The sequence below is a fragment of the Notamacropus eugenii genome, chromosome 2, assembly GCF_028372415.1.
Source record: "Notamacropus eugenii isolate mMacEug1 chromosome 2, mMacEug1.pri_v2, whole genome shotgun sequence".
NCBI lineage: Eukaryota > Metazoa > Chordata > Mammalia > Diprotodontia > Macropodidae > Notamacropus > Notamacropus eugenii.
Genome location: NC_092873.1, coordinates 19,981,432 through 20,009,384, shown reverse-complemented (window position 1 = coordinate 20,009,384; position 27,953 = coordinate 19,981,432). Strand labels below are relative to the sequence as shown.

General features: G+C 49.7%; 2 protein-coding genes and 1 long non-coding RNA gene across 5 annotated transcripts; 2 read left to right on the top strand and 1 right to left on the bottom strand.

The window, feature by feature from the left end:
* On the bottom strand, positions 1-27,245 carry LOC140524647 (uncharacterized). Of its 2 annotated transcripts, XR_011973787.1 has the most exons (4): positions 27,159-27,245; positions 25,901-26,044; positions 12,913-13,022; positions 1-265 (listed from the first exon to the last, which is right to left on the bottom strand). It is a non-coding gene; the product is annotated as an uncharacterized lncRNA (long non-coding RNA). The 2 variants fall into 2 exon arrangements; XR_011973786.1 differs by lacking the exon at positions 27,159-27,245 and having other exon boundaries at positions 25,901-26,799.
* LOC140524645 (calcium-binding protein 2) lies at positions 15,518-20,148 on the top strand. 2 transcript variants are annotated; one of them, XM_072639321.1, is made up of 6 exons: positions 15,518-15,574; positions 17,484-17,514; positions 17,831-17,965; positions 19,017-19,126; positions 19,280-19,427; positions 19,826-20,148. In XM_072639321.1, the coding sequence occupies exons 1-6, from the start codon at positions 15,518-15,520 to the stop codon at positions 19,849-19,851; spliced, it is 507 nt and encodes a 168-aa protein (XP_072495422.1). In that variant the 3' UTR covers positions 19,852-20,148. The 2 variants fall into 2 exon arrangements, with proteins under 2 accessions (XP_072495422.1, XP_072495421.1); XM_072639320.1 differs by lacking the exons at positions 15,518-15,574; positions 17,484-17,514 and having other exon boundaries at positions 17,644-17,965; positions 19,280-20,148.
* CDK2AP2 (cyclin dependent kinase 2 associated protein 2) lies at positions 24,552-27,696 on the top strand. Its single transcript, XM_072639322.1, has 4 exons — positions 24,552-25,258; positions 26,797-26,897; positions 26,969-27,101; positions 27,187-27,696. Exons 1-4 carry the CDS (start codon positions 25,177-25,179, stop codon positions 27,252-27,254), a joined length of 384 nt encoding a protein of 127 aa, XP_072495423.1. The 5' UTR covers positions 24,552-25,176; the 3' UTR covers positions 27,255-27,696.
* The last annotated feature ends 257 nt before the right edge of the window (positions 27,697-27,953 follow it).

Here is a 27,953-nt window from a genome sequence, read left to right as displayed (position 1 = left end):
TTACACAACAGGCATTGTTTTTTATTTAAAGTGAGCATGTTTCTCCCTGTTGTGGGCTTGTTAAACAGGCTCACGTCTAACAATTCTTGGGGGTTCATCCGAGATCTTTAGCATCAGAAAGGTCAGGATGGAATCTTGCTTGTGGGGAATGGCAGCGTGTCCATTGATTTTTTCAGTGGCTCAGACACCCACAGGCTCTGTTCTCCTCTTCTGACTGCCAACTTCTCCAGTACTGCTTGGAACTGTTGTGAACTCAGGAACACAGCTAAAACAAAGGATTGAATAGCCAAAGGTAGCATAAGTCAGGGTCCTGAGCAACAACAGGAAAATCAGGTAGCTAGGTACTGCCTTATGTGCCTTGGGATCTTAGGCATGACCAGCCCTTTGGGGGCTTTGGGAATATAAGTACTAATATGGGGAGTGAGCGCTCTTAAAACAATTGTACCAGGGAGGGGATGAATAATCCTCTGGGTATTCTGTAGGAAGCCCATTTGAAGGAATGCTGGCTATATTCCTTCCTCTGTCTGCTCTGGAGACAGAGAGAGAGAGCAGAGACAAAGAGGAAGGAGGGAGAATCTAGATCTAGGAAGGATCCTTTTGAAATTAGCTTGGAATCAGTCAGAGTAAATTGACATTAATGGTTAAATTTTGACCACTCTAGTCTAAAATTAGTTTATTTCCTAAAAAGAGAGGATCTGTATTATTCTATCTGTTCTGTGTTTGTCTGTGTGTTTGTGAAGTGTTTTGTTAAACTGTAAATGCAGCCATGCAGCCCCCAGAGTAGCAAGGGCTGTAGCTGGACTTTCCCTTGGAATTCTGCTATCTCGTAATCTTCCCCTCTCCTTCTCTCCCTAACTACAGCAGCCTCAGAGGAGTGAGTGGACTGGGGAGAGAGAAAAGGAGAGAAAAAATGCTTTACAATTTGGCTTGATAATGGTGTTAACAGAAAGTTAGAAAATTTTTCAGAAGTTGCTTTAAAAAAATCTTTCTCTCTGCATTCTAGAACCCTGACCAGGTTGTGAATGTGAAAAGGAAGATTTTTGCTCCTCGTAGATTATTCAACTTAAAAAAATGTGGCTCTATTAATAAGTTAAATTGTTAGGCTCTTAACCTCTAAGTTTCTTTTTAAGGAATAAAGAACCTGGAAGAAATGGTATTTGTTTTATTTGAAGGGGAGGATATGAGTAGGATGGTGGAGTATTCCATGTGATTGGACCATTTACTCCCTTTCTCCTCTCCCATCCCACTTAAGAAAATATCTAGCCTGACTAGGAAACCAATAGACAAAGTTATGGAAGGTTATTGGATTTAAAGATTTAAAAATTGCTTACTGTGATTTATAATAATTACTATTAGTTATTAAGCTCCCAAGCTTCATGCTTGGAAGTCACACTTTGTCAGTATTATTTAGGCCCTTTTGCCTGGGCAAGGAGGTTTTTTTTAGTTAATCTGATTCAAAACTTTTTGAATCTGGGAAAGTCTTTCCTCCTCAGATAGGGGAGTGGCATACCTCACCTAAAGGAGGATCTCTTTGTAATGAAAATTAGCAGACAAAAACACAGGCAGTCTGGGTAGAAAAGTTGAGTTTTGATTTAATGAGATCTCAAAGCTAAAATCTGTACTTTATGTCTAAATTAAGTAAATAAATCTAATACCAGAAGACAAAGTATTTAAAATTGCAAATTCACTTTAAAATTTTCAGTGATTTCTTTTAGAAGTATTAACTCTGTCCATGTGCTCAGACCACGTGGACAAGGGGAAGGTTACCCCACCATATGATCTAAAAACTGGAATGAGACTGGGAGAGCTGGTTTGGTGGGCCTTGGAGGGGAGAGGGGGGAACTGGAAGATGATGTTTCAGCTCTTTAAGAAAGGAGAGTAAAAAGAGATTATGGGAAGTTATAAATGAAATTTTTTTTAAGGAGCAAGAATATTTGATTGGAAAAAAGAGGGCCAAAACGTCTATCATTAGTGATTATAAATCCAGATTTGATATGATTTCAAGTTAAAATCTGTCCCAAAGGAATACAGAGCAGCATCTGAGAATGTTCTTCTTATCAGGATTAAGCAGAAAGATATAGTTATTTGGCCATTATGATTGTAAAGTGCTTAACACAAGGATGGATATAAGGATGGGTATACGTGAGATGCAATTGTTACACAATTTTTAAATTTGGAGTTTGTTATAGATAGAGTGGGGTTTTAAAAGGATGTGATAGAAATTTGATAATTTGAAACTTATATTTGGTTATAAATAAGCAGTGAAAATGCTGATGTTTGCTATATAATGGTAGAGTTAACTTTTTTGCTTTCTTTAAGCTATAAAGGGATTTCAGTGTAGGCAGTTATGGTTAAGATGTGGAGGAACTAGACAACCTGAGTAATGGGATTGAGAGACTTGGGAAGATGAAAGAGGCTGAATAGTTCTGGATGGGTCAGTTTCAGATGGTTTATGTAAATAGTGAGGATGTGAGGAAGTATTTTAAGAAGAGAGAAAAAATCATGTAACTTGATTTGATAATTAATAGCTCAATCAAATTTGAGCTGACTCTATCTGATCAGGTGATAGAGTATGCCCACGTGGTGATAAGAGGATGAAATACTGTGCAAGGTGATGTGGAAAAGTATTCAGCTGAATGGGTTAATGGCTTATTTTAAGTTTTAAGTAAGCTTAAATAAGCTTAAATTTTTAGGTAGACCATCTAAATGTTGCTACATTTGCTACATTGCTACAGGAATTGCATTATTAAATTAATGATGAATTGGTTTTAAAAAGCTGTTATGAATTCTGTGTAAGAGTGTCTGTGTCAGAGAATTCCTTTTGAGACAATGAGAACACTTGGAAAAATACATATATATTTTTTTATATGGGTGTGATTTTCAAGCCTGTTCCACCTACGTATATATTAGTATGTTAAAAAGTTTATTTCTGCTGTTAAGAAAGAAGTTTCAACTAAAATTGTTTTTGCTATGAATCAAGCATTTACAAAAGTATGTTTATAAAAGGAAGCTTATGGGCAAATATGCAAAAGTCTTGGTTTTAAATTTTGTAATTTTTGCCATTTAGTGTGTTGTGATAAGTTTTAAACTGTTCTTAAAAGAGGAAGATATTTGTTGTATGAAGAAATGTTTTGTAAAAATCTCTTGTATGATTTTTGAAAGGCCTACCTTTCAAATTTACATTTGTAAGCTATTTTGTTATAATAACTTCAAGTTTTATGGGGAGGTTGGAAGATAAGGGACCAGATAAGGAAGACCAGGAATTTTACGGCTCCAGGAAACTCTATGATAATTTTAAGACAAAAAGCCTCCTGGCCCCATCCCCCTTTCCTTTTGAAGTTCAGTCATTACAGAAGGACTTCTTAAGATCTAATCTGAACTGGAGATGCTCAGAGAAGAGATGTTAACTATTTCCTATTGTTTGAAGGAGAGGAGTGGCACCAGCTCCACCCAGGGGCCCCTAAGATTTGGAGAGTCTAAAATGATCACCCAAATGATCACCCGCACTTTGTTAAAGTTGTAATCTCTTATGTAAACTCTTTATATATGGAGTTCCTAAACAAGGAATTTGTGCTGGTGATAAATAATCTCTAGTGATTGGTTTTTAGGACAAATTTAAGATTTAAGATATGAGTCCTGGTAAAATTTTTTATTAGTGAAACCTGCCATTTGGTAAATAGCTTCTGGGATCATTACTTATTGTGTCCTACTACTCAGAGAGAAATGTGACTGTTACAAAAATATGCCTCAGGGGACAATTGTGTCCTCAGCCTGGGATGGGATCCTTCTGGATCAGTTTCCCCAGTGTGTTCCTTTGAAAAGGTATATTTTCCCCTTGGCTATTCTAAGTCTGGCTATAAGGTAGAGGTGATATCTAAGTAGGTCCTTGCTTTTCATCTACATGTCATGTTTCTATAATCAAAGCAGATAGTTTAAGATGTAAGAACGATGCAAGTAGCGGAATCTTGCTGCTTTCAGTTAATTGGGTAAATGGGTACTCTGGTATGGTCTTGTGAAAGATAAAATCCCTGAGAATATTATTTCTGAATTTTAGGGGAATAATTAGATAAAGGAAAGGAAACCAAAGTATAAATGTGATGTTGTATCATTGTTCCATAGAACAAGATTGGGATTTATAGTTAGATGCAATTGTATCTTATCTACAGAGGGACTGAAGAAGGAGTCTGGGGCGGTCACAGGTTGCCTGGGGGTTCCAGGAATGGTCTTGATGGGAGTGACCAGTAACCTGGAGATTTGGATTGATAGGGCATAGTGATAAGAAAAGCTTTTGGGCCTCTAAACAGTCAGTTCACATGGGACAAGGTGAGGTTTTCCAGGGCCCTTTTAAATAAATGGGACTAAAACTCTTTTGGGATAATGGACAAAGGTCCCAACTTGGAATAAGGTTTTTACATGTTACATATAAGGTTGTTATATGGGTAAAAACAATTGACTGAATTAATTACTGAGATTAAATCAAAGACATCTTTAGCTGGGGGGAAAAAATTGTGTAGTTTCTTAGAGGCAGGTAACCTCTGGTAATATTTTACATTAATGGAAAAGGTAAATGCTTCTGTTTTGATATGAATTCATTTCATGAACATAAGTTGAAGTTAGTGTTTGAACTTATCACATGTGTAGCTCATTCTTTTAGATTGAGCAGGGTTAGAAAGGGACAGAGCAGTTTGGGAAACAGATTTAAATCTATTAGAGCAATAACAAGGTTTTAATAGTAAATTTGATTTTATGATTGTTATTTAATCAGGAATTAGAAAAAGCATAGAAAGGGATGCAAGCCACTTAAGACTTGCTTCAAAAGATATTCCTTAGCCAATGTGAAATTATAGTCATATCTGAAACTTGATTATTGGAGCTTGCTATTTTAAGATTTTATGGGACTATTAACTGACTGTTCTTCTGAATCTAACTCCAGGTATGGATAGCAAGAAAGGTGATCTAAGCCTCGGATCCATGATGCCAGTGAGCTTATGAGATGCTGGTATGAACTGCAAAAAGGTGATCTCATGGAAAGGTTGGGAGAGCCCCTGTTCAGCTTGGGCTAAGATAGAATTCTCTTGACTCAATTTCCCCACTGACACCTGGCAGACTTGAAGCCTGACTGAATGCCAGTTGACAATCTACTCCTGCCTGGAATTGACATGAAGTTACAGAGATATTGTTTCCCTGCAATATCTCTGCTCTTAATGGCAAATTCCTATAATCAAGAGTTTTGTAAGCTTAATACCAGATCTATTAAATAATAGATTGTTGGTAAGGGAATATCTGAGGTTGAGTCTAAAATTAAGCTATTAGGCTTAGATCTTTAGACCAACAACAAGAAGTTAGGGCCCTTCACTTCTTAGTAATAGTGTGGAGACAATCAGGTCAAGGGCTTGTGAGGTTAGCATACGTAGTTATTGTTTTGTCTCAGTTGGTTAATGTTAAAAGAAGAATGGTTTGCGGTCTATATTGTAAATGCTTTAAAGAAGCATCACATGACCAGAAGTTGGAACTGTTTTATGATGTGATAAGTACTGTGTTAAAAATGATTATTTATTGTATTTATGTACGTACCGGAGCCTGTTATTGACTCCTTAGTGAAGTTTCATCCTCCTGATGGGGGAAATGAATAATAAATTAACGTAAAATGTAAAAACTGGGTTCTAATGTGTATTTCTTAAACATGACCATTGACCAAAGTTCCAATTTTGATTTTGTAAGTGATAAGAGTATAAAGCTTAGGAATGGTCATCTAAAATTGTATTAAGGTCAGTCTTGTAGGAGATTGGACATCTGGATTTCTACAAGAAGATGAAGACAAGAAGATACTGAGATGCTGTGCTGAAGATGGCTTGAACGAGCATCCAGACCAGAAAACTGCATCAGATGATGTTCCTCCCCAGACCTGCTGTATGAGATGGAATCTCTGAATGGATGATTTATTGATCTGCCTTTGTATTTTGATTCTCTATATCTGTACTTATAACAAGGGGACTGCCCTCTTGTAATTTGTCAATGCGTAGGTCAACTTTGCTCCCTTCCCATATTTATATAAAGGGGGATAGATGAAGGGAAGAATTCATAGGGGAAAGAATTTGAGGAGGTATTTATTGATTAGATTTAGGTGTGGAAACAGAAATTTTAATAAAAAAAAAGAGGGGGGATTTTGTGGGAAGTAAGAAAGTTCTGTTGCCCACATTCCTAGGTGATAACGGTTGTGACCTAGCATGGACAGGTTAGAGGTCAGAAACTAACGCCCAGGCCCAAGGAGCTGTGTGAGGAAGGGCCTAACAGAGAGGAGAACATGGAGTCACATGGCCAGGGGATGGTATCTCGGGAGATCCAAAGTTCAGAAAAAAGTATAAGAAGCCCCATCTTCCTGCACATGTAGTCTTCCTGTAACCTTACTAGGGAGGCTACCCATCCATTTAGGGGGAATGGATGTAAAGATTAATAAAGGCTTTCCTGATTTCACAACAGATATTGCTCTTTATTTAAGGTGAGCATGCTTCTCCCTGTTGGGGGCTTGTTAGATGGGCTCACTTCTAACAAAAAGAGGTGACTGTGATACAAAGACCAAAGGTACTAATAAGACTAAAAAAGGTATCTTCCAACTGCATGGCAAAAAATGAATGAAGCCCATTTTTACATGTCCTTGGAGCTTTTTCCTCTCCTGATTTTTCTTGTTCTTGGGGATTTGTGAGAGACATTTTCTCATGTGGTTACTACCATCTGCAAGCTTAAGAGAAACAGATGTCCTAGCTGAGCTAGACTGGATAAACTGAACTGGTCTGGGCTGAGTTGGGCTGAGCTGGGCTGAACTGGGCTGGGTTGGGATGGACTAGACTAGTCTAGGCTGGATTAGGCAGGGTTGGGCTGGGCTAGACTTGGTTGAGCTGGGTTGAACTGGTCTAGACTGGACTGAACTAGGCTAATCTGAACTGGGCTGGACTGGTCTGGGCTGATGTGGGCTGGGCTGACTAGACCATGGGAACACAAGAGATCTTGGAGGGAGGCTGGTAAGGAGGGGGTCTGAGGAGAATGGCTTTATGACCAAACTCAGGTCCAGGGAAATAGGCTGTGTCCAGGTCAAGACTATTTCCAGAACCTACCCCTGGAAATATCTGTAGTCAAATGAGATCATATTTGTAAAGTTCTTAGCACAGAATGGGGCACGTAGTAAGTAGCTGGTACATCCCCTTCCCTCCCTTTTCATAAGGCAAAGCCGTGCACTTACTGTCAAATTCTATGGAAGAAAGAAAATCAATGCCCTGGAGAACTGAGGACAGTCACTACTTGCCTGGGTTAGGAGGAAGTCCAACTCCCTCCAACCCAATCCACAGCTGAAGAACACCCTCTATGCCCTTCCCAAGAAGGATCCGTTCAGCCTTCCCCTGAAGACCTCAAGTGATGGGGAGCTCCCTCCTCACTGAGACAGCCCACGCCACTGGTGCCCAGCTCTCTTCAGTAGGGAATTGTTTCTGACATGACATGGAGTCAGGCTCTGGCATCTCATGCCTGCTAATCTTTGGCCTACTCCCAGGTCATGCAAAATTAAGCCTAGACCTTCCTCCATGGGATGGCCCTTCAAAAACTTGAATAGAGCAAACTTATCTCCCTTCCCTCCACCACCTCTGCCAGTCTCCTCTGCCAATCAGTAATCCATAAACATTTATTAAGGACCATTGTGTGCTTGGCACTGTGCTAAGAGTTAGAGATACAAGAGGCAAAAGAATGTTCCTGCCTCCAAGAAGCTCCCAATACAATCTAATCTCTCACTATAACCCTGTTCAGCCCCATGCATTCCAGGTATCTTCAAACTGTCCTCATGTAGCCTGAGCTCAAGGCCCTTTGCCATTCCAGGAGCCCTCCCTTCTCTGGATGCTCTCCAGCTCCTCAGCATCTTCCCTCAACTGAGGGGTCAAGAACAGCCTTCCAAAGTCATGCCAGCATGCATGAAGATGGGATTGGATGCATTCTGTGCAGCTCCAGAGGGCAGGAAGGTTGGATGGTCACTGAGGTAGCCAGTTGGAGCCATGGGCCTGGAGTCAGGAAGAGCTTAGTTCAGACACTAGTGCATGACCATAAGCAAGTTACTTAATTTCTGTCTGCCTCGGTCTCCCCATCTGTAAAATGGGGATAACAAGAGCACCTGCCTCCAAGATCATGAGAAAGGAGATAATTTTGTAAAGACTGTATAAATGTAAGTGTGATTATCATAATGACTCAGTCGATGTGTATGTATTAACTCCCATGTGCCTATATGTATTCATTCATTAATTCCTATATTTATTATTCCTATGTACCAATCCCTGTGCTAGGCTCCAGGGATACTAAAAAGGGCAAAAACAGTCTCTGCCCCAAGAGGCTAAGGTTCAATGGAAGACTTGTCTGTCGAGGTTAGGGACAGATACTGTGCATGAGACTAGGGGCTATCCTGACCTTCAGCTCATATGTTGTGGGACTTTGGCTGGCTACAGCCTGGGAAGATTGCCCCAGAGCTGAAAGAGCCCTGAGAGAACAGGAGTCCCACCCTCCTTATTTTATACACAGAGAAACTGAGGCCCAGAATGTGACCTGCTCAAAGTCACACAGCCAATAAGTATCAGAGACAGTTTTCAAATCCAGGTCCCTATTCCCTTCCTCTAGGCCTATTTCCTCTCTGTAAACTAGGTGGGTGGCACTAAGACCATGGGATTCTAGAGGCCCACCTACCTCGTCATTGTACAGGTGAGAAAACTGAGGGGTGGATCATTGAAGTGACTTGTGTCATGGTCATTGTCACAGAGGGTCTGAAGTTAGGTGACCCAGGCACTGCCTACTCTGAGATTTGGGGAGGAGAGGAGACCGCCTCCCAGCTACTGGCTGGGGTCAGAATGTCTGCATGCACACAAACTCCCCTCCTTCCTGGGGGCAGTTGAGTGGAAACAGAAGGGAGAAAGGAGGGATCTTGTCTCCAGGAAGCCAGGGATGAGTAGACAGTCCCTGAGGCCAAGATCAGCCACAAATGCAGTTCAAAAAGTCCTTCCTAGGCCTCTATTTCCCTTGTCAGTAAAACAAGGGCTTAGACCAGACCAGGGACCCTGGAGGATCCATGGAGAAATTTACTATATGACTTTACCATAACAAGTTTGCCACAACACTTCCAGCCAGTAGGTTGATACTGTTGTTATACAATGTCACTTTCCAGGTGAGGGAACTAAGGATCAGAAAGGATACATCCCAGAGCTAGCAGCATCTAAGGCCTCTCTGAGCCCGAGGCCTCCTGACTCTGAGTCCTTCCCTCCTCGGCCAGCAGGACCCCTGGGGGCCCAATAAAGAACTTGCCTTTCCCTTTATCTATTCTCCAATGTCTTCAGATGCCGGGAGAATTTATACAATCCAAATTCCTTCCAAAGCACCACTGAGTTCATCTTGGCTTTCCATCAGTATGCGTTTTCTCAGTCAACAGATACCAACCGTCAGCAATGGAATCCAAGAAATATCTTGATTTTATTCAATCATTCATTCTTTCAGGAGGTATCTACTGTGGGTGTGCTCTGTGCCCAGCACTGTGCAAGGCCCCAAGAGACAGACAAAAGAGGAACACTGCCTGCCTTCAGGGTGATTTCATTCTACTGAGAAAGAGAACATGCAAAGACCAAGGTGCTTGTATATGTACAAAATACAAGCTAGATTTGGAGGGGACAGGAGAGGGCAGTCCTATTAGACAAGGGCATCAGAAAGGCTTCATAGTGTCGGAGCTGAACTTTGAAGGAAAGAAATTGGATATGAGGGGATGGGGTCAGGTGTATGGCTCAGCCAACTTCACCTGTGTGACCTTCTGAAAGTCACCCATTCTCTAATGCTCAGTCCCCTCATCTGTATAATGGAACTAAAAATGTTTGTCATCCCTGCAGGGTTCAGGGGGAGAGCACAGACCCCCTCCAGGGCTAGAAGGTGCTTTGAAGATGCCCGTTCCTCCCCAGCTTCCAGGTGAGTTTTACTAAAGGGTCAGGCAGAGGCCTAGGGAGGGTGGGGGGGCAGAGGAGGGATAATGGCCCTGAAAGGTTGCAGGCCTCCTTCCCTCCTCCATCCTAAAGGTCTTGGTACAGGCCTGGATGTCTGAGACTCAGTTCCAAGCACCTGGCTGGATAAGTGTGCCAAGGCTCAGTCCATGATCCCTGATATGGGGCCTGGAATTCTATCCCGATCCCTGGGTCCTGTAACATGGCCCTGATGGTGGCGAGGATTTGCTGACCTGGTTATCATGAATTCTGCTTGAGAAGAGAAATCCTACAGGACAGATGTGTGGAAGCTGATCTGGCCCTGCTGCTTAGGGGCTGACAGCTGCAGAGGGTAGCTGGGGGTGAAGAAGAGGGAGAAGGGAAAAGGGGCGAGGGGGGGTCCCTGGCCAGGCCCAGGCTGGAGGGGAAGAGGCTTCCCTGGACGCTGCTTCTTCCTCTCCAGGCCCCTATTCATTTTCTATTTGCTTATCTACCTGAGTGTGTGTTGTTTCTACCGACAGCAGGGACGGCTTTCCTTTTATCTCTGTATCTGCAGCACACAGCACGATGCCTGGCATGCAGCAGGCACATGCCCACACTGTTAAACTCTCTTGGTGTGTTTGCTGGTTTTCCTGAGCCACTTTTTCCTCTGTTTTTAATTCTTTGCTACAAAGAGTGGCTCTCTGGGAAGGGGAGGGCAAGATAGAGAAGAGGGAGTAGAGGAGAGAGGAGGAGAGAGGAGGGGAAGGATGGGAGGAGGAAGAGGAGAGTGCTACACTCAAGATTAATGGTGATACAAAAAGAAACCATTAAAATAATAAATATGTACTTATTAAATGACTTAACTAATGAATGAAGCATGGCATGCCAGTAGTAAGATTTGAACACAAGTCCTTCTGACATCACATCCAGACATCTGTGCACTCTGGTGTCCCTATGAGGTGTCTCCTTAGTGCCTGGCCCTCTGTTAGCACTGAGGCTACAACAAAAGGAGAAAGCTAGGCCCTGACCTCAGGGAGCTCACAGTCTCACAAGAAGACCACAGATAACTGCACACAAACCAACTACAGATGGGATGAAAGGGAGTGAGGTATAAAAAGCCTGGAAAGGTTGGAGAAGTCAGGTTAGGAAGGGCTTTGAAGGCCAAACAGAGGGTTTTATATTCGATCCTGGAGGCCCTAGGGAGCCCTGGAGGTTATTGAGTAGGGGGTGATGGGGTCAGAGCTCTAGTGGCTGAATGGAAGATGAATGGGAGAGGAGAGACCTGAGGCAGACAGACCTTCAGCAACCATTGTCTTGTCCAGGGTGAGGGGATGAGGGTCCACCCCAGGGTGGGGGTCGGGTCAGAGAAGAGGAAGGGGCTTTGTTGTCATGACAGACAGCAAGTTCTAATAGGGAGGGGACTTGGAAAATGGTCTAGTCCAGCCCTTTCAGGGTCAAGGAGCTGACTTTGTGGCAGGCCTGGGCCTAGAGCCCAAACCTTCTGCCTGCCTGCCCATGGCCTATTCCATTCTTCAGTTCAGATCTCACACTTCAGACTTTCCTCAACTCATGAGAGGGCTGGAGCAAGAGTGATCACTTCCACTTTACAGACAGAGAAACTAAGGTTCTCTGAGCCTTACCCTATGCTGAGGCCCATAGCATCTCCCTCAGTCCTTCAAAGGTAAGGATTAAAAGATTAAAGAGAGAGGAAGAGAATGAGTATGTTTATAGCCCCTACTACATGCCTCACAACAACCCTGGGAGGTAGGTACTGTTATTATCCCTATTTTACAGATGGGGAAACTGAGGCAAAGAGTGATTAAGTGGCTTGCCCAAGGTCACACAGCTAGTAATTTTCTAAGGCTGGATTTGAACACAAGTCTACTGACTCCAGGCTCAGGGCTCTGTCCACTGCACCACCTTACTGCCTAGAAAAGACCAATGAGTCCCAAGGGGAAGGGGAGATAGAGGCCACTGAGGGTCCCAGCCAATCTCAGAGAGGGAAAAGCACCTGCTTGAGGCAGGAAGAAATCCTTTCTTCAATGTGCCTGAGGGTGGGAGCCTCATCCAGCTTCAGCTTGAGATGTCATGTGACCCCAAGAATGGGAAACCATTCCTCCCACTGGCCTGGGTCCCCCACCTCCACCCCAAGCAGGAGCACTTCCCTCCCTTTGAAACATCACAGTCAAAATAAAGAAATACTGCATTCGTTAAAAAAACAAAACCAAACATCAACCCTGCCCCTTGCCCTCCCTAGAGCCCTCACAGGCTGTGGTCTCAGGATTCCTAGACCATCAGAGGTTGTCCTTATCATAGGTTCATAAATTTAGGGCTGGAAGGGACCTCGGATATTTATCAGGTTCAACTCAGTTTTATAGCGAGCAAACCATGGACCCAAGAGAAGAGACTGGTCCATTGGGAAATACCTGAGGCCAGATTCAAACTTGGGCTTTCTGACTTGGATCCGTGCTTTCTCCACTGTATGGTTCAATGACCAGGCTGTCCCTGGAGATCCCCACTTGTATCCCTTCCCTGTCTCTTCTGCCAGCATTAGGGTTGGTTTGGAGGTATCAGTCCCAGCCAGCATTGCATGACTATACAGTGGGGACTACAAGGCTGCCCCCTTGCCTTGGGTGAGACTTTCGCTAAACTCAAAGGGCCTATTGACCTCAGCAAGAACCCGGTCCGGCTAATATTTTGGTTTGTTATTTAATTTAATTTTAGTTTCAATTAATAAGTTTCATGGATTTTCTCTCTCTCCCATCCTCTTATTGGGGGAAAAAAAAAACAGAAAAGGAAAACCAAATCCTTGCAACGAAAGGCTTGGTTAAATAAAACACATTCCAGTGCTGACCATAGCCACACATGTGCTCCCCTCCTGCATCCTGAGCCTATGCCCTGTGCAGCACACTTCAGTACTCAGAGGCAGAGCTGGCCACCTTACCTCAGCTGCTGTCCCAGTAAGAGACTTCACTTGGAGCTCCAAACCAGCCAAGGCAGCCCATCCCTCCTTTGGCCTGTTGGGATTCTTGGGAAGATTGTCCTTGCTTGCAACTCAAAGGCAAAACACAGACAATGTAAATACAGTGGAATCTGGGGAGGGGCCTCTTAGTTCTGGGTGAAGTGAAATAAGTCTACTCTCCTTTCTGGGACAGACCTTGTGGTATTTGAAGAAAGCCATATCCCCCTGAGGCCCCAACACCCCTGGTTCCTTTCATGGATCTTCCTAAGGCAAGGCCTCCAGTCCTTCCCCTATCCTGGTCACCTTCCTCAGGCACTACTGAGTTTGCCAATGCCTTTCCTGGATGTTGGTAGGCCCAGAACCAAGTGCCCTGTTAGCAGAAATGCTATGAGTAAGTGAGAGAGTGAGCGAGTGAGTGAATGAATATCTCGGCTGTGTGGGAAAACTTTCGTTGATCGCACATAGCTATTGAGCCTGAGTGAGGGGAGTTCCAGATGCAGTCTCTGGGCCATCTTCTCACCCCAGTACTGGGCAAGAGAGGCCTCCTCCCACAGTCCCAACAACATGGCAAGGGGAGCATTGGTAAAGGCAGAAGGGTACAGTCATTTGCAGGCCCCAGATCTGAGCTGGGGAGGAGGCCCAGGAGGGCAGGCAGGACCAGCTCAGGTAGCAAGGAGGCAGCTGAGGGGATCTGGTTCCCAATGACAAAGGGCCAGTGAGGCTGGGCAGGTGAATAAAACATGAGCAGGCCTGGGGCTGGGCTGGGCCTGAGGCAAACTGACCTCATTCTGTCCAACTGCGAGGAGCTAGAGCCTAGGCTGGTGAGTGGGCCTTAGGAGGGAAGAGTAAGGGGGGCATGGGAAAGGATTCCAGGAGATTCAGAAGGGAAGGGCTTGGATATGCACTGTAGGAACCAAAGAGGGGCTGTGAGCATGGGGTTAGGGGGACTGCCTGAAGAAGGAGGAGGCAGAAGGCAGTCAGCAGTCAGAGGTGGTCAGGCCTCAGTTAAGGCCAGAGGCTGGTTGGAATGGTGATGTGTACCCAAGGCAGGTCCTTCCAGGCCATAGGGAGCATAAGGGCAAGCCCCAACATTGAGCCCTTTCCTCCTCCTTTCTGCCCCCCAACCCAGCAGAGTCACTCACCATGCCCTCACTGAGGCCTACCCACAAGTATCCAGGGCTAGGGATCTGCCAGTGAAGAAGCAGGCTGAGGTCAAAGAATTAGCTAGGATTCAAGTCTAGTTCGAATTTTCCTAAGGGGCCCGGGAAGGTGGGGAAGGGGGCTCTGGAGAGTTTCTGAGGGGACTTGGAGCAGGTGGGATAGATAATTAGAAATCAGAGGGCTTTCCCATCCCAGACTCCAGCAGGCACATCCTGGAATCCAAAGCAGCAGGACAGAGAGCCAGAATGAGGTGGGGGCAAGGAGTGGGAGGAGAGGGACTGGGGGACGGCAGACCTATCTGAGGGGGGTGGGGAGGGGTGTGAGGGGAGGGGGGCCAGGCTCAGGCTCAGGCCAGGCAGCTGGGGAGGAGCTGTGTAGGGAGGGCTAGGGGCTACTGACCATGGGAGTCCGTTGAGTCCTATGCCCCTTTCTTTTCATGGGGGCTTCCCAGAGCACCAAAGGCCAAAGGAAACATTGCCCTCCAAAGCCAGGGCCAGCCTGAGGAACTCATGGCCCAGCCTCAGGACCACCACTCAAGGGTTCCTGAGGAAGACCCTGGACCCAGCCGGGCACTGGCCAGCCTGGGACACCTGGAACCAGGAACAAAGGGAAAGCTGAGTGCCAGCCCCTCCCCTGCCCCTGCAGATCCCGGGCTCCAGGACTCAGAAGAGCTCATTGCCCAGATCGAGGCTGCTTATGGGCCGGTAAGGGCCTCAGGACCACAGAGAAGGCTCTGGGCTCATGTGTGTCCCAGAGGGAGGCCAGACATGGCTGAGGGCCCTCCCAGAGGTGGAGATCCTTTCTCTTCCCCATGATTGCCCAGGCCTCACTTAGCTCTCCCGGGGAGCAGGGCATGAGAAATGGTGTTGGGGTAGGGGAGGGGAGAGTTGGGGGCTCTGGCAGCTCCAGGGCAAGGACTATCACCAAGGAAGAGGTATGACAACAGCAGCCCCCTGTATTTCAGGAAAGCCTCATCATTGGTGGTTCCCACCCCCAGATAGGCCTTCTCGCTCCTCAGTCCTCAGGACTGCCACCCAGGAGGCAGCCCCAGCTCTGGGGAAGACTTAAATCTCCATAGATTGTGGAGAGATTAAGGATGGAGCAGAATGGATAAGGGGGGAGGGGATTCTGGAGGAGGAAAGTCCCCAGCGAGGTGGGTGGCACCCAGAGAGTAGAGCTTCCAGGGGAACAGGGACCCCAGCCTGTTCCCCCAGAGCAGGTTCGTCCCCCTCCTCTTGAAGGCAGAGATAATCCCAGGATTAGGGCCCCAGCCCTGTGCCTGGGGCCTGGTGCCACCCACCTGCCCTCAATCTTCCCAAACAAAACCCTGGGAAATCTCCTAAAGCCCTCACAACCAGGAAGCTGGGGACACCAGAGGGAACACGCCACACTGGCTTGGCCTCCTCTCAGGACCCCTGGGTCTGGCATGGTTCAGGAACTCATGGGAAATTGTGCCAAACGGCCCAGGCGCAGGGCACTCAAGGTATGGGAGGGAAGACTGGGGAGATGGGATGTGGAGGGAGGGCCAGGCCAAGGGGATGAAGATGAGATGGGGCGTTGGGCAGGACAGGAACAGAAGGGGTTAATGGAGGGGCACAGGGCAGGAGGGAGCTGAAGTTATAGGGGCTAGGTCAGGGGTGGGAGGAGAGGAAAGCTTTGAGGGAAGAGTGGGGGGTAGATTAGAATGGTGGGGAGGTGTGCCCTTGTGATAGAGACCCATTGGTGACAAATGGGGTCCCTGCCTAGATTTCCTCCACAGTAAAATAAAGGCCTTTTTGGGTGTGATATGTTAAGGTCCTTTCTGGCAGTGACATTCTGTTCTGTGTTCTAAGGCCTGTCAACTCTGATATTCTGTGTTCTAAGATCCCTGACACATTCCAAGTTCTAAGGTCTCTCCCAACTGTGATACTCTGTGTTCTGTGGAGTTACCTGAGTCTCCAAGGGGCTGAGACTGGGCACAATCCTAAATGAATTTCCCCACTCTACCCCCGGGCCCTGTGATGATGCCCTCCCCCAAAGCTTCACTCCTGCCCAGACCCTGCTTTTCCTGGGTCTGGAGGGAATGCCCCTTGCCTCTGATCTCCAGGTTCCCTCACCCCGGTCTCCAATGCTAACATGTACACTGGATGCCCAGGCTTTTTGTGGCCTCTCCCTGGTTGGCAAATGATTGGCATAGGAAAGAGCTGGCCTTCCTTTCCCTCCCAGGTGACATTTTAACATATGTTAGAACTGAGCAAGAGTGACTCAGGCCCGGGGCCAGGACAGGAAGGGCTCCATTTCCAGGCACAGAAGGCCAGCCCAAGGTCCCTCAGATCATCCCTTGTAGGTGCTACCTATTCCAAATAAGTGGGGGACAAATCAGCCCTTGACAGTGCCCCCCTCCAGACCCTCTCATTCCCTGCTTTGCCATAGGACCATTGGCCACAACTGGGATCCCCTAGGGGCTCCTGCCCCAGCACAGTCTCAGAGGAGCAGGCAGTAGCTTCTGAGTCACAGTCCCCAGCCTACTCAGTGCTTAACCGCCTAGTGGGCCCAGCTTGTATCTTCCTCCGGCCCAGCATCGCAGCCACCCAGATCGTATGTACTTACTGCTGGTCCTGGCCCACCACATGCCACCCATTTTGTGCTACAATCTATCCCTTACTCTCCCTACACTCCTGGATCTCCCCAGGGCAATGCCCCCTGCCTGCCCTTTCTTCTCCCTGACCATTGTCACCAGCTAAGGACTGTCCTAGGCTCAAGCCTCTGATAGAACAAGGGGAGGACTGGGGCACCCAGATGGAAAAGGGGGGCACAAATGAGGGGAAATGATCCAGAGGAATAAACCCAGGAGGGACAGAGGGGGGCCGGGTAAGTGATAAGATGCCCAGGGGGCCAGAGGTCCCTGGAGGACAAGACTTAGCATGATGCTCAGTGCATACATGACTTACATTTAGGAAAGCATTTGCCAAAACGAATGAGATTTGTTAGAGGCCCAAGGAAAGAGAAAACCAGGAGGCCCATGATGCTGGAAGATGGGGGCTATGAGAGAGAGGGAAATGAAAGAAGGGGGAGGCTTGAAGGAGGGAGATGCTCAAGAGCAGCAACATTTGGGAAGGGGTTCCCCCTTCAGCCGAAGGGCCTGCCCCCTTCTTGATCCCCGCTCTGCCTGCCCGGCCCTCCAGGGAACCCTAGGTTTGGGTTCAGCACCCCAAGGTACAGCATGAAAACGCAAAGACCAAAGGGAGTCCCAGGTGGGATCGGGAGAAGGGAAAACTGTGAGGTACAAAGGGTTTGAGCCTGAGACAGCAAAGAAGAAGACGGGTCCTCTTTGTGGGGAAGGGGAAGAGGAAAGAAAGGAAGGGCAGTGGCCCAGGGGGAGCACTCATCACCTGGCTCTGTCTCCCTCTCAGGACAGGGAGCTTCGCCCAGAAGAGATAGAAGGTAAGGTGGCCTCGGTCTGTTCCCATAATCCATCCCTCCTGCCTCAGGCTGCCCATTCATTTAAACCCTCCCTGCCCCTGTTTCAGCTGTAGTTCCTACCTCCAGAGTCCTTGTAAGTTGGGGCTCGGAGCTGAGGGGGAGGGGGAAGTAGTGGGATGGGGATCACAGGGAGCATCATGACTGAGGAGGAGGAATGGGAGGAAGGCTCGATATGGGGAGGGAGCAACGGTGGGAGGGGGTGTGGATGCCAGAAGGAGCTTGAAGGAGATCTGGGGAGGGTTGGGGTCGGGGGACACTCACATGCTCCCTCTCCTAGAGCTACAGACCGCTTTCCAGGAGTTTGACCGGGACAGGGATGGCTACATCGGCTACCGGGAGCTGGGGGCCTGCATGCGCACTCTGGGCTACATGCCCACAGAGATGGAGCTCATTGAGATCTCCCAACAGATCAGTAGGTCCCTGGCCCATGCCCCCTTCCTATCTCCCCTCCAAGAACTCCCACAGCTCTCCCTGAAGGATAGAGCCCGTCTGACACTCAGTTCTGGGAGTCAGAGATGAACACGCCCTTTGGACGAGGCTTCTGGTCTCCATGGTGGGGAGAGTACCAGTCCAAGGATGAGCATGAGTCAGGGAGAGAGGTTAAGGGAGCGCCCAAAGAGCCTATCCAAAGATAGCTGCTAGGTGGGGTGGTGGCCAGAGCACTGGATATGTGGTCAGGAGGACAGTGAAAAGTGGACCTCAGACCTTTGCTAGCTCTGGAGCCTGGACAAGTGACTCACCCTCTGTCTGCCTCCTTTGCTCATCTATAAAATAAGGAGATGGCACCACCTGCCTCTCGGGGCTGCTGTGAGGATAAAATGAGAGGTTTATAAAGTACTTTGCAAACCTTAAAAATGCTAGCTCATCATTTTATTATTATCAACTCCAAAGCCAGCCCTCTGCATTACACCACACTGTCTCTGGATCAGATTAGAAACTACAAATGTATCTGCAGTCATCCAATAGCATTTATGAAGTACCTACTGTATATGTGCTGGGCACAGCTGACTGGAGGTTCCAGAAATCCTGGGTTCAAGTCCTAACTGATACACTTTAGCTGTGTGGCCCTGGGCCCATCACAGAACCTCTCAATGTCCCAGACAACTCTGAGAGGCAAAAAAAGATTCCCATCTGCATTGGTTAGAGGAAGTTAGCTATGGGCCAGATTTCTGTACCGGGTGCTAGGGTGGGGAGAAAATATAGACAAAATAAATTTAAAGTAACTAGAGGTGGGGCACCAGCAGCTAGGAAGGATACCCCTTACCAGCTGCTAAGCCTCAAAAGGAAGTGGAGAGGAGGAGGAAGAATGTGTCAAGCCTGAGGGTCAGTCCTTACAAATGACTTCCTCTAGAGAACTTTCTTGGCAGAGAGGAGGTGGGCACAGGATAGAGGGGTCCCTGGGTAGGTCAGAGATAGCATAAAGGAGCTACATCTAAGTTCTAGCTTCCTGCCTTGGATGCCAGGTGGTGGAAAGGTGGACTTTGAAGACTTTGTAGAGCTGATGGGCCCCAAAATGCTGGCAGAGACCGCAGACATGATTGGAGTCAGGGAGCTGCGGGATGCCTTTAGGGAGGTAAGGCCAGACCACTGAAAGGGAAAGGAGGGCAGGGATGAAGAAGAGGGAGCTCTGAGTCCATGGGACTGGGGTCAGGTATGGCCTGGGGTGGGGGCTGCTCAGGATGGGTGGTTCCATGGCTGAGGACACTCCTCTTGGGGGTTTTCCCAGTTTGACACCAACGGCGATGGTCAGATCAGTCTGGGGGAGCTACGGGCTGCCCTGAAGGCCCTTTTGGGAGAGCGACTCAGCCAGCGGGAGGTAGATGAAATCCTTCATGACATTGACCTCAATGGGGATGGACTCGTTGACTTTGAAGGTACCACCTGGGCCAGTAAGCCCCTCCTAACCTCCCCAGGAGTCCCCTGGAAAAGCATATCCCCCCTTCATCCCAGAAATGGCTGGCAGGACCCTCAGAAGTTACCTAGATCAAGCTCTTACTGTGGGGAGGGGGAAACCCATACCCCAAGGGAAGCACTAAAGTCAATGCCAAAGTCAACTTCAGGGCCTAAGTCTCTGTTTTCTACTTACCTCCCTCCCAACCCCAGAGGCTGGGCAGGTTCCAGCCTAGTCTGACAGGGTTCAGTTAGTTCTAGATGGGTCCTCAGCACCCAGTTTGGTGTGAGACCCCACCCCCCAGGTCAGAGTCAAACATTTAGATTAGCCCCAGGACCTCCCCAAGTGGGAAGCTGGGAGCTGAGGGCCCTGCCCCTACAGAGTTTGTACGGATGATGTCCCGCTAACTTGACCAGCCAGCCTGCCTGTGAAGACACTCAACTCAGCTACAACCCTAGGGATCATCCAGTCCCCCTCCTGGGGTGCCCATCCAGAAGCCTCCTCTCCCCTGCCCCTTTATTTAAGCTGTGTGTCTGTGTAACAACCCCTAATTTCTCCCTCTCCAACCTCTGGTCCTTACCCACTCCCCACTCTCCCAAAATCTCTCTTCCCCAGTGGGCCTGTGTGTCCCTCCCCATCCCTGTCCTTATCCTTACTGATAATAAAGTTTCTGGATGTCTGACCACCAGGGACTTTTGCCCTTTCTTTGGAAACTGAAAGCTTGAGCCTCAATCCAGGAAAGATCTGAGTGAGGTCTAGGACCAAGAACAGTGACCTTTAATGAATGTTCCTTGCATTGACTCTACCCCTAGCTGGGCTACTACTGTGTAACCAGGTTCAGGCTGCCCAGAACCTAGTACGTGTTGGAGGAGACCTTCTAGATGAAGAAGGAGCCTCAGTCCTGCCTTTGGGATTGAGGTCAGGGGAGACGCGCCTTGGGCCCTGGACTTTTCAAGTTCAGAAACAAAAGAGGGGTGCCATGACATCTGCCCCTTGTCTATAAGGTGAGTAGTGGTGCCTTTTCTTAATTCAACATTTATGAAGCACTTACTATGTGCAAAGCGCTGTCCCATGCTGGCCACTTCGGGGATGCAAAGATTCCATAATCTAAGGCTCCTGCCTGCACAGAAATTAGAATCTACTTGAGGGGAATAAGACAGAAATACAGGTGCTTCAAAACAGGGGAAGGTCAAAGCCATTAAGGTTTATTGGTTCCAAGTAGGGAACAAGAAACATTTAATGAAGTTTTTCTCCAGAGCTGGACCTTAAAGTAAAGGCAGGATTTTGATAACTGAGGGAAAGATATTTCAGGTAGAGCACAAGAATGAAACCAAGGGAGCAAGCTTGAAAGATGCCTGGAAGGGAGGCACATAAAAGAGATGTGGGTTCTAAAAAGGCCTTGAATGCTGAGATTGAGTTTGGATCATATGTGGGAAGGTCACCCATGTGCAGGTTTGGCAAAGGAAAGACTGGAGGTATAAAGAACATTTAGGAGGCTAAAGTAATCATCTAAGAAAGAAGATGGGGAAGGTGGTCCTGCAAGGGAGAAGAGCAGAATGGATGAAAATAACCTCTTCAAGATGGCAGCTCTAGCCATGACTGGAAGATCCCCTTCTCTTGTTGCCTCACTTAGAATGGGGCCTCGTCTTCCTCCTCTCCACCGAACATGGAATAGTCAAGGAGAAGGTGCCAGTGCTGGCCAGGGTGGGGTCCAGCAGCACTCACTCTAGAAAATCCCGATTAATCCTTAATTCTCCTTAATTAGGAGACTTCTCCCAACTATCCACAGCTTTGAGGCAGTATACAAGGGCCTGGTATTTGGGCTGAAGTTCCTCCAGGACCTCCCAATTGTTCCTCGCTTCAAGAGTAAGCACAGCTCAGGAAGGGCCTTCTGACCACCCTGAGGATGCTGGGGTCCTTCTGAATTATCTCTTCCTGAAGAGGACAGGTGAAGGGTGTTTGGAGTAGGAATGACCCTAGGCATTTGTTTTCTTTCTTGAGTCTCTGGGCCCTTTCTACACTCCCACCCCCCAGTACTTATAAGGACACATATACTCCTCTCTCCAAGGTCTCCCTGTCCAGAAAGAAGCTAAGCAAAATTCAGAGACTTGGAGAAGTGGGAAGATCCACAGGCACCCAGGACTTCACTGGAGCTCATCTAAGGCAGTCTCTTCTTTTTCCCAGGCATGGAACCTGAGCCCTAAAGAGGGGAAATGACCTGCCCAAGGTCACAAAGCTAAATCAGGGAGAAGAGAGACAGGAAGCTGGGCATCCTAACTCCCAGGCCCTTGCTGCTTCCACGAAGCCAAGCTGCAGAAAGGGGAAGTAATGAGGAACATGACCCTGAAGAAAACTTAGAAACAGAAAGAAATTCTGAGGAAGTGAAGCAGCTTCAGAGAAAGCCACAGGAGGCCACAGACAGATTCCCTGTGACTGGCACCAGGAAGACCCATGGGGGCTCCACTTGGGTCAACAAGCTTTCAAGAAATGCTTCCCTTGCATCATGAAAGGCTTCACTCGCTGGGTCAGGGAGCTCTGCCCTCCACCTGCCCCCCTACTTTCTCCATCAGTGGAAGCTGATCCTCGACTGGCTCCCATGGCTCAGACAGAAAAAAACCAAACCAGATGCCAGTGTTAAAGTCATTAATCCTCCCAAAGCTCACACTGTGGAGGGAAGTGGGGCACTTGGGGGTGGGAGGAAGGCCAGTGGACAGTGAGTCAAAGGAAAAGCTGCTCCCTTTGGAGTTCTGGGTCATTTTCTACCCCACAGATGCTCTACACTTCCAAAAGCCCTCCCAAGACCACACCCGGGAGAAGCCAGTCTCCTCAGGGCCAGTTCCCACCCTGGGCCACAGCTGCACCCTAGCCTCCTACCATCACCTCTGGGAAGGGCCCAGCAATAGACTTTCCTTTTGTTCAATCAATCAAAGCCTGCCAGGTGCTAAGTACCAGGGGATACAAAGAAAGGCAAGAACACAACCAGCTCTCAAAGAGCTCACATCAGATTCGTGCCAGTATTTGAGCAAAGAGGTACAAACAAGGTACTGAGTAAATGACCTGGGAGGGGTAGGGGGTGGGGTTTGAGCTGCCTTAAAGCAAGCAAGGCATGGGCTAGGGGTGGGGGATGGACAGGGAAAAGGAGCCCTCAGGAAGCCTGTGGAGGGGCAGCATAAGGGTAAAAAGACTGGAAAGGCAGGAAGAGGCTTAAATGTCAAATAGAGCATGTTCTCTTTCCTCCCAGAATAGGAAGCCCCTAGGGTGTATTGGGGGCAGCTGAGTGCTGTCAGAGGACACAGAGCCCTGGGCCTGGAGTCAGGATGACTCAGCTTCCTGAGTTCAAATCCAGCCTCAGAGACTTCCTAGCTGGGTGACCCTGGGCAAGTCACTTAACCTTGTTGGTCTCAGTTTCTTATCTATAAAATGAGCTGGAGAAGGAAATGGCAAACCACTCTAGTATCTCTACTAAGAAAACCCCAAATGGGGTCACAAAGAGTCGAACATGACTGAAAATGACTTGACAACAATAACCCGGTTTATTGAGGAGGATAACACTTCAGGAAAGTTGATTTGGCAGTTGGGTGTCAGAGGACACCTGAAGAAGACCCACAGGAGGGCTACTGCATGAGCATCAGGACCAGGGTGGTGTGAGTGGGGAGAGGAGGACACATAGTGAAGACATTGTGAAGGCAGAACAAGCTCTACAAGGGAGTTGAGGGTGAGGAGTCAAGGCTGAGAGCTCAAGTGAATGGGAGGGTGAAGGAGGGAAAGATGCTAAGCTTGAACCTGCAGATCTGGTTCCAGATGTCCAGATGGTATGGGATGCAGGGCTCAGGAGACAGGCCGGGGCTGGATGTACAGATCAGACAATTGTCCGTCTAGGGAGGACGACTACACACTTGAGAGCTGGTAAGATCCCCAAGTGCGACAGTGCAGAGAGAGAGAACTCAGCACAGTGTCTCCGCCACACAAGTAGTCAGTGACTTGGGTTGTGCTTGTCCGTTGTGCTGGAAGAGGACCATGACATCAGGGAGGTGATGACATGACTTGCAATTGACTTTGATTGGAGTGAGGGAGGGGTGTGCAAGGTCACCAACCTCACCTTCTTCTCCTGAGCCATGTGGGTCCACTGGCCTGATATTCATCAGGATGAGCGGAGATGGCCCAGGATGCAGTGGGGGTCCCTGGCCCTTTCAGGATAGTTAAGGAAGGAAGGAAGGAAGGAAGGAAGGAAGGAAGGAAGGAAGGAAGGAAGGAAGGAAGGAAGGAAGGGAGGGAGGGAGGAAGGAAAGAAGGAAAACAGACCCGTAGCATTCCTGGGTAAAAGAGAAACAGTTACTATTTAGTAAATACAACAAGGAAAGTGGAGGGAGGAGAAGCGCCTAGACTCTTCAGGAGACTGGTGCCTTTATCAGGCTGGAGGTGGGGGCGTGTTCTGCTCTGTTCCCGGGAAAAGGGCAGGAAGGGCAGAGGGGACTAGGGGGGCGGGGAGGATAAGGCGAGCCCACCGCTTAGTACCAGCGGTGGGGAGGGGGTCTGCTAGTGCGGGCGGGGCAGTCCGGCGAAGAAGGGGTGCCTCTAAGGGAAGAGGAGGAAGGTCTCCTGGGAGAGATCAAGAGGAATTCCCCAAGGGACAAAAGACTCCGGGAGGCGCGGAGAAGGGGGACGACCTTGGGGGGTCTTTCGGAGGAGGATAAGGAGGGCGGGACAAAGAGGAGGAGCCCCCTGGGAGGGACAAGGGGGGTCTCCAGGTGGGAACAAGGAGAGGGGCTTCCTCGGGGCAACAGAAGGGGTCTTCCTGGGGAAGACAAGGAGAGGGGGCTCGAGGGGGCCAAGGTGGGGGGGTCCTCTGGGAGAGTCCAAGGAGATGGGGGCTTCCTAAGGCGAGGAGTCTCCGGAGGGGGCTTCAAGAAGTAGACAAGGAAAGGCCTTTCCCAGGGGAAGTCACGACGGGGCGCCTTCCGAGGAAGACAAGAAGACGGGGTCTCCCGGGAGGAGCAGGGGGTCTCCAGGGCCAGGGAGGGCGGTGGGGCGGGGCGGTTGCCACGGAGACGGGGCGGAGCCTGGAGGGCGTGCGGGCCAGGAGGGGCGGGACCACGCGCCGTGACGTTTCTGCGTCGGGGCGGGGCGCGACCTGACGTCACAGCCTCGCGCCCAGTGGTGTCCGAAGAGGGAGAGCGGCGGCGCGCGTCTCCGGCGACTCCGGCGGCGGCCCCAGAGCGCGAGGCGGCTCGGCCCCGGAGGCGGCGCGGGTAGCGGCGCGAGCTGGCCGAAGGAGGCACGAGCGGTCCAGCATAACCGGTCGGAAGGAGGGCGCGTGCGGCCAAGCCTCGCCGAGGGGAACCTTCAGCGCGAGCCGAGGCGGCCCGACACCGGAGACTCCTTTCCCGGTGCCAGCCGGCCCCGCCCTCCTGCCTCCCAGGCCAATCGTGCTGGGAGCGCGCTAGCCTGCCTCCCCGAACCCTCCAATCGCAGGCTTCATCCTCCGCCCGCCAATCCCGGCCAGACAGGTGCGAAGCCCGACGCGACGAGGGCCAATCCGCAGCAGGTCCGGGCCGGGACTCTCGACCAATGAGAAGGGGGCCTGGGAGCGTCGAGTGACGTGCGCCCCCGCCAATCGCAAGTGCGAGCCGCGGGCTCTTCCTGGCGGCGAGCCTATCAGAGCGGGCGCTCCTCAGCGGCTCGGCCAATCCGGAGGAGAGTCGACTGGTCCCTGCCCTCCCGAAGAGTTGGGAATGTCCTACAAACCCATAGCTCCTGCGCCGACCAACACGAGCGGCTCCAGCGCGCAGGGGCCCGGCACTCCTATCCCTTCAGGTGAGCCGAGAGGCCGCGGCCCGGGCCAGAGGTGCGGGGGGTCCTGCAGCGCGCCGGGGCAGGGCCCGGAGCCCGCCCGGGGCCGAGCCGCGTTCTAGGTGCTGACTGCTGGGTTCTAGGTGCTGAGCCCTCCCCCCCCTTAGCTCTAGCGCGCATCCTTGCGGGTTCCAAGGTCAGACTAGCGTGCCCAAGTTCTCACAGCCACAGGCTCAGACTGGCCATGTTCTAGGTGCCCAGCGCGCCCAGCCCCATCTGACTCGCACATTCCAAGGTCCAAAGCCCCCAAACTGTGGCTTGGCACACTCTTAAGTTCCGAGCCTCCAGACTGACCTGCCACGGTCCAGTTTCTGAGCCTACCCAGCTCTGCCATGCTGTGTTCTAGGCCCCAGCCCTGATCTACACATTCTAAGTTCTAACACTCCCAAACTCTGATGTGCCACGTTCTAAGTTCTGAGCCTCCCAACCCTGACATCTCATTCTAGGGTTTCCCCCATCTCTTACACGACGCATTTTAGGTCCCAAGCCCGTCCTCTCCTGCTTCTGACGAGCTTCTTTGCATCTTCAAAGCGACCCCACAGGTCTGACTTGCATATTCTAAAGTTCTAATAGCCCCAGGCTCTGCCGTGTTCTAGATTCTCATACCTCTCCATTTGACTCTTAAGTCCCCTCCTAGCTCCAGCATTCGGGTTTCTGTTGTCCACTGGGGCTCTGACATGCATTCTCTGACCAGTCACAGAACATTTTGGACAGTGACCCACTGGTTCTAGTCATCCCAGGTTCGTTGAGCTGCAGCCAGAGAGAGTTGAGATGAGGCAGTTTAGGGGGGCCGCAACAGGAAGAAAGGGGCAGTTAGTGCAGGGTAACAGGAACCCTAACAGAGAAGTGATTTGGAGTCTCATAGCTCTGGAGAGCAGCTGGCTGTTAGAGCACCAGGCCTGGAGTCAGGAAGACTCATCTTTCTGAGTTCAAATCCAGCTTCAGACACTTCCTAGCTGGGTGACCCTGGGCAAGTCACTTCACCCTGTTGGCCTCAGTGTCCTTATCTGTAAAATGAGCTGGAGAAGGAAATGGCAAACCTCTCTAGGACCTCTGCCAAGAAAACCCCCAATGGGGTCACACACTGAAAAACAACTAAAAGAAAGCCTGGGAGAGGAGAAAAGCAAGGCATTGCGCTGACTGCCCTATAGACTACTGCACAATGGTGGTGCCAGTTGGTTTATTTGGTTATCTTTGTTACAAGGGAAGACCCAAAGCAAGCGGGGAGATCAGGCGCAGGCCATGACACAAAAGCAAAAAGTATCTGTGATTTAGGGGTGGTGGTCTGTCAGTCAGTCAGTGAGCACTGTGCTAAGAGGGAGTTATACAAAGGCCTGGAGAGGTGACACATGAAGTTTCCTGGAGGCAGCTGCAGAAGGAAGGGTTGGTCCTTGGGGGTGGCCAGGCTAGACTGCCCCAAGTTCAGTTTTGCTCCAGGGGGAGAGTGAGGAAAGAAGGGACTGAAACCACCTGGTAACTACTTTCTTCCCCATCCTTTGCAGCCACGAGTGTCCCTTCCCCTTCGGGCTCAGTCCCTGGAGCTGCTGCCCCCTTCCGTCCCCTCTTCAATGACTTTGGGCCACCTTCCATGGGCTATGTGCAGGTGAGTGACAGAGATGGGGCAGAGAAGTGCTGGGGGAGGGCCAAGGGTCCCACCACCTCGTCTTCTTCCAGGCTATGAAGCCCCCTGGCTCCCAAGGCTCCCAGAGCACCTATACAGACCTGCTCTCCGTCATCGAAGAGATGGGCAAGGAAATCCGACCCACCTACGCGGGCAGCAAGAGTGCCATGGAGCGGCTGAAACGAGGTGCGTGGCATCCCACTTGGGCCAGTGGGCCGGGCTGGACCATCCCAGGCTGCTTACCAGTAAATCTTCTCCTTTCCTTCCCTAGGCATCATCCATGCCCGGGCACTGGTCAGAGAATGCCTGGCAGAGACAGAGCGCAACGCCCGCACGTAACGGGGTGCCACCCCCTCTGCCCTATGGACCTTCCCACCTCTTTGCATCGCCTTTTGGAGCAGAGCCCCTCCCCACGTGCCCTTCTTGTCTTCCCAACCTTCTCCCATCCTGTGACCAACAGCCACACGGGGTGGGATGGGTGAACCTGGAGCCAGTGCCAGGCAAAAGCAGCAGACCTGATGCCTCTAGGCCTCCCTCAGTCGCCCCGTAGCCAGTGGGTGTTGGAGAGTCCTTGACCCGGGCCATCCTGCCCACCCCCAGCACAGTACTGACCTTTGGCCCCCACCCTCCGTCCCACGCTGGAACTCCTCCCTCTGGCTGGGGCCTCCCTGGCACCCGCCACCTCCCAGCCCTGCCTCTGGGCTGCTTGAGGTGGTGCCTTTTCTCAGCGTCTTTTACTAAAATGCTCTTTTTCTATAAATAAAAGGAGATTTGGAGTTGTTCTCTGCGGACATCGCTGGCTGGCTCTGGGCCTACAGGGCCAAGACCAGGGTGGGCCGGGGCCCCAAGGGAAATCACCATGAAGTTATTCAGGGCATCCACATCACAGATGACGTTCTGTGATCTGCCATCCTTCCTGGACAATCCAGGATGGATGGGGCATTAGGAATGAACCTGTGAAAACTCTGGTGTGGGGTCAGAGAACTTGGATTCAAATCCTAGATCTCTTGCTAACTGCTTGGATGACCAGGGGAAAGT